Here is a 3,447-nt window from a genome sequence, read left to right as displayed (position 1 = left end):
CAGTGGAAGTATGCCTACGTGGATTCGTTTGAAGTTGATATATTCCCTGGCGTTCTTCGGATGCTGTGTAATTCCGTTGTTTAGTCTGTCTATAATGAATTCTTTGCTCCTCCATTTGCTCGTATTAGTTTAAATATCTGCTCTACGGCAGCAGAAGTGGAAATATTGGTTTATATTTGTGAAACTGCAATCTTTTAGGTGTACTCGGATTTTTTTTCCGAGTGTTATTTTCGGTATATTACATATAGGCAGAATGAGAATTATAGTTTTGTTTTAATTTAACTTCATGTACTACTCGTGTTGTTCAATACGTCTTATTTGTATTAATATAACAGGTTTATCTGTCTAGCATTTCTTATGCAGGCGGAAGATGTCAAATAATCTATATACAAACTGCCAAGTTAATTAATTAATTGCAAGTTATTGAATTAGTCGCAGTTGAATGAATACTCTTAAGAAAAGAACAAAATCACCATTAAAATAAAGAGACTAAAAGGAGTTTAAATAATCTGTAGTATTTAATGCGCGGCCCAGTAACACAACCAGGCACATTCTTGTCTTCACTCCCGCAGCATTCCCTGCAAGGAAGAAAAGAACAAACTAAATTTATTTTTAATGAATCGTCCAAAGATGCAGATGTGTATGTAAAACAGGGATGCTCGAGAATCACAAGTGAAAGAATTCACGGTTGTACTTTAAGCCCATTCCACAAAAGGGAGGAAACCAGGATACCTTGAAGAATTCGGTTGGGTCTACAGCCGCATATACTGAGCCAGCGTGTTGTTGGTGCTCTCAGATTGAGGGTGGGACTCCGGATGTTTTGCCCCGGCCAAGCTGTGGTTGATGTTAAACTGTTTTGTAAATCTACCTCAGAACGGGATAATGAACTTCGCTGACAGCGGCGCATTTGTTTTTGGAAAACGAGGCTTCGACATGATTAATAAATTCTCACAGCACTCGGAACCAAGCATGAAGACAGGATTCAATGGGCGTGTTTGCTAGTTAATTTAGACCTAAACGCTACTGTAGCTTCTGACCGACGGTTATATCCATTGACCTCCCCCCTCACATATATTCGGGAACCGGAAGGCTCTGCAAGAGCCTAAGCTTGCGAGTACTCCGGGACTCTTTTTTTGCTGGCATTGCGAGGAAGTCAGAACGTATTCCTCCGCTGGGCGGCGCACCCTAGGCCAGCAAGGACCTAGCCAATCGTTCCACTTCTGTAGTGGCCTTTCCATGTAGAACTCGACAGCGCATATTGCGTACATATTCTGTGAGCAGTGAAGGTGGAGCGTATGACGCGCCATCTGGCACCACAATAGATCCCAGCCGATGCTCGAGTGCCTCACCCATTACAAGTCAGAATAAAAAACCGAGCAATAAGAAGAAGTAATACTAAATTGAACAAAGCCCAACCACCTGCTAGTGCGTTTGGATACAATCCAGTGTTGGGGAGGGAAAAGGGGTGGTAATGACGCATGTGGGACTATTTCAATGTGTGGGAATCACCGCCACCTTGAAAGTATCCAGCAGCTTGGCCCTGTTCTGAGGGTCACTTGGTGCATTGCTGCTAGAGAATGGTGAGACAGTGGGCAACCGAGCAGTGCCAACTACCTTTCCACGCGCTTAGTGCTTCCTTACAGAAGTGGATGCACAAGGACAAAGCAGCGCGATGCTACTACTTGCCGCGGAGGAGCTGCTCGAGATGACGGAGCAATCCATACACTCTATATACTTGGTCACATTAGTTTACCGATGAGAACGGTTCCGCCCGACCCAGCTCAGTAAAAGGGTGACAAAAAGCAAGGGTGGGCACAGCTGGGGTACAGCTGAAGCAGTACTTCTCAAATAAATTAAGTAACGAAGCGCTACTCGGGCCGGCCACCCAATGGTATTGATAATATTAGGTGAGCAAAGTAGCTTGTGCTACAGAAGCCACGCAACTGCACCCTTGTGCGGCGCACAGCATCCACCAAACGGTGAACAACGGAAAATAGTTGCTAAGGAATGCCTTGTATCTTTAATCGATACTGAACCAAGAGCCCCCTAGATTGTGCGATCCAATTCAAGTGCTGCGACGAAGTCCCCCACACGTCCCCTGCTACTCAAAAGTTGGTTCAATATCAGTTAAAGATACAAGGCATTCCTTAGCAACTATTTTTCTGTGCATGCTGAGGTATTCACAGAAAAACAGCTAGATAAGCAACAACACAGCCCTGCCCCATTCAAAATGTGTTCGGTGTAGCTGGCGAGGTCAGCTACCTTGCCAGCTAAATGAGCCGCTTAGCTTCCAAGCATGCAGCAGCTCGCTCGATGGCGGGGAGGTGGCTTGCTGGTGGGCCTTCTCCTGGCCATCTAGCTAGTTGCAACGCTCAGTTGTTGTTTTCTGGGGGAGTACCAGCAGCTGTATGGATGTGTTGCTCCTGCCGTTCTTGTAGTTGCTGGTTCGGCTGCTCTGCATCTCCCTCGTGCTCCTGCTGCCGCTGCTTCTCCTGCTGCCTAAGCAAGGTGCGTAGTTTGCCTATGACATAAGGCGACGTTGCAGCTCTTCCTAGAACCCATCCAACATTCAAAAGGGCCCCCCAAATAAAGAGGCCGATGACGAAGGTCGTACAGAAGACGAGAGATGACTGCTGAAGGGTCCTGTCGTATGCTTCGTCGACTGTCAGGCGAACGTTCTCCGCTTCAAACGCTTCGTGCTGCTGCAGTTGCATGCGCGGCAACACGACAAACTCGTGCGCCAGCACCAGCAGCAGCGGCAGCAGCAGCAGCAAGCCGCCGGCGCGCTTCAAGGAAGAGACCAGCTGTTTCTTCTGCTGCTTCTGCAGAGCCTCAGGCGCCTGCATCTCCTCTCCACCACCAACATCATAACTACCAACATGTCCGGTGTTGTGCTCGGGTGTCCTGCTGGGGAAAAGGCTGTAAGAGTCTCCTGCAGCAGCGCCTGTACTATCGCTTCTCAACGTGACTGTCTCCTCCTGAAGCGCCGTCACTGTGTCTTGAGCCGCCCCCAAATATGGATCAGATAAGGCCTTTGCCCCTGCAGCAAAATGCAGCAGCACTACCAGCGGCAGCGATACCATTGTAGCTCTTTTCCGCGGTCCTCTCCCGCGTGTTTGAGGAGACACTAACTGGCAATACAGCCGTATTGACATGAAAATGACGACTTTAAATAGTCCGGTTCACTGCTCCCGCTTGGATACTGAAAAAGAAATAGTAGGGCAGATCTAGCAGGCAGGCAGCTGCGGGTCGTCGGCGCAGCATTAAGAAAAGCATTTATACAAACGGCAAAGCCTTGAATGTGTTGCCTAATTAAATGACAACGAGAAACCAAAACTACAAAAACTAATGGCGACGACAACAAACATAAGCCACACCGTCCAGAAGCAAGGATCGAGTTACGCAGAAGCAGTAAGGGAGATCGATGGCTGCTCGATGTTGAGAGTC

The 3,447-nt window shown here is 47.7% G+C and overlaps 1 protein-coding gene across 1 annotated transcript; it reads right to left on the bottom strand.

Moving 5' to 3' along the window:
- Positions 1-2,372: 2,372 nt before the first annotated feature.
- EMWEY_00043050 (hypothetical protein, conserved) lies at positions 2,373-3,083 on the bottom strand (the record flags this gene model as incomplete). Its single annotated transcript, XM_013482806.1, has 1 exon — positions 2,373-3,083. One exon carries the CDS (start codon positions 3,081-3,083, stop codon positions 2,373-2,375), a length of 711 nt encoding a protein of 236 aa, XP_013338260.1.
- Positions 3,084-3,447: the final 364 nt, after the last annotated feature.

This window comes from Eimeria maxima, genomic scaffold (assembly GCF_000499605.1).
Source record: "Eimeria maxima Weybridge genomic scaffold, Emw_scaff784, whole genome shotgun sequence".
NCBI lineage: Eukaryota > Apicomplexa > Conoidasida > Eucoccidiorida > Eimeriidae > Eimeria > Eimeria maxima.
Note: the sequence above shows the minus strand (reverse complement) of the source record. Positions and strands in the feature narration are given on the sequence as shown.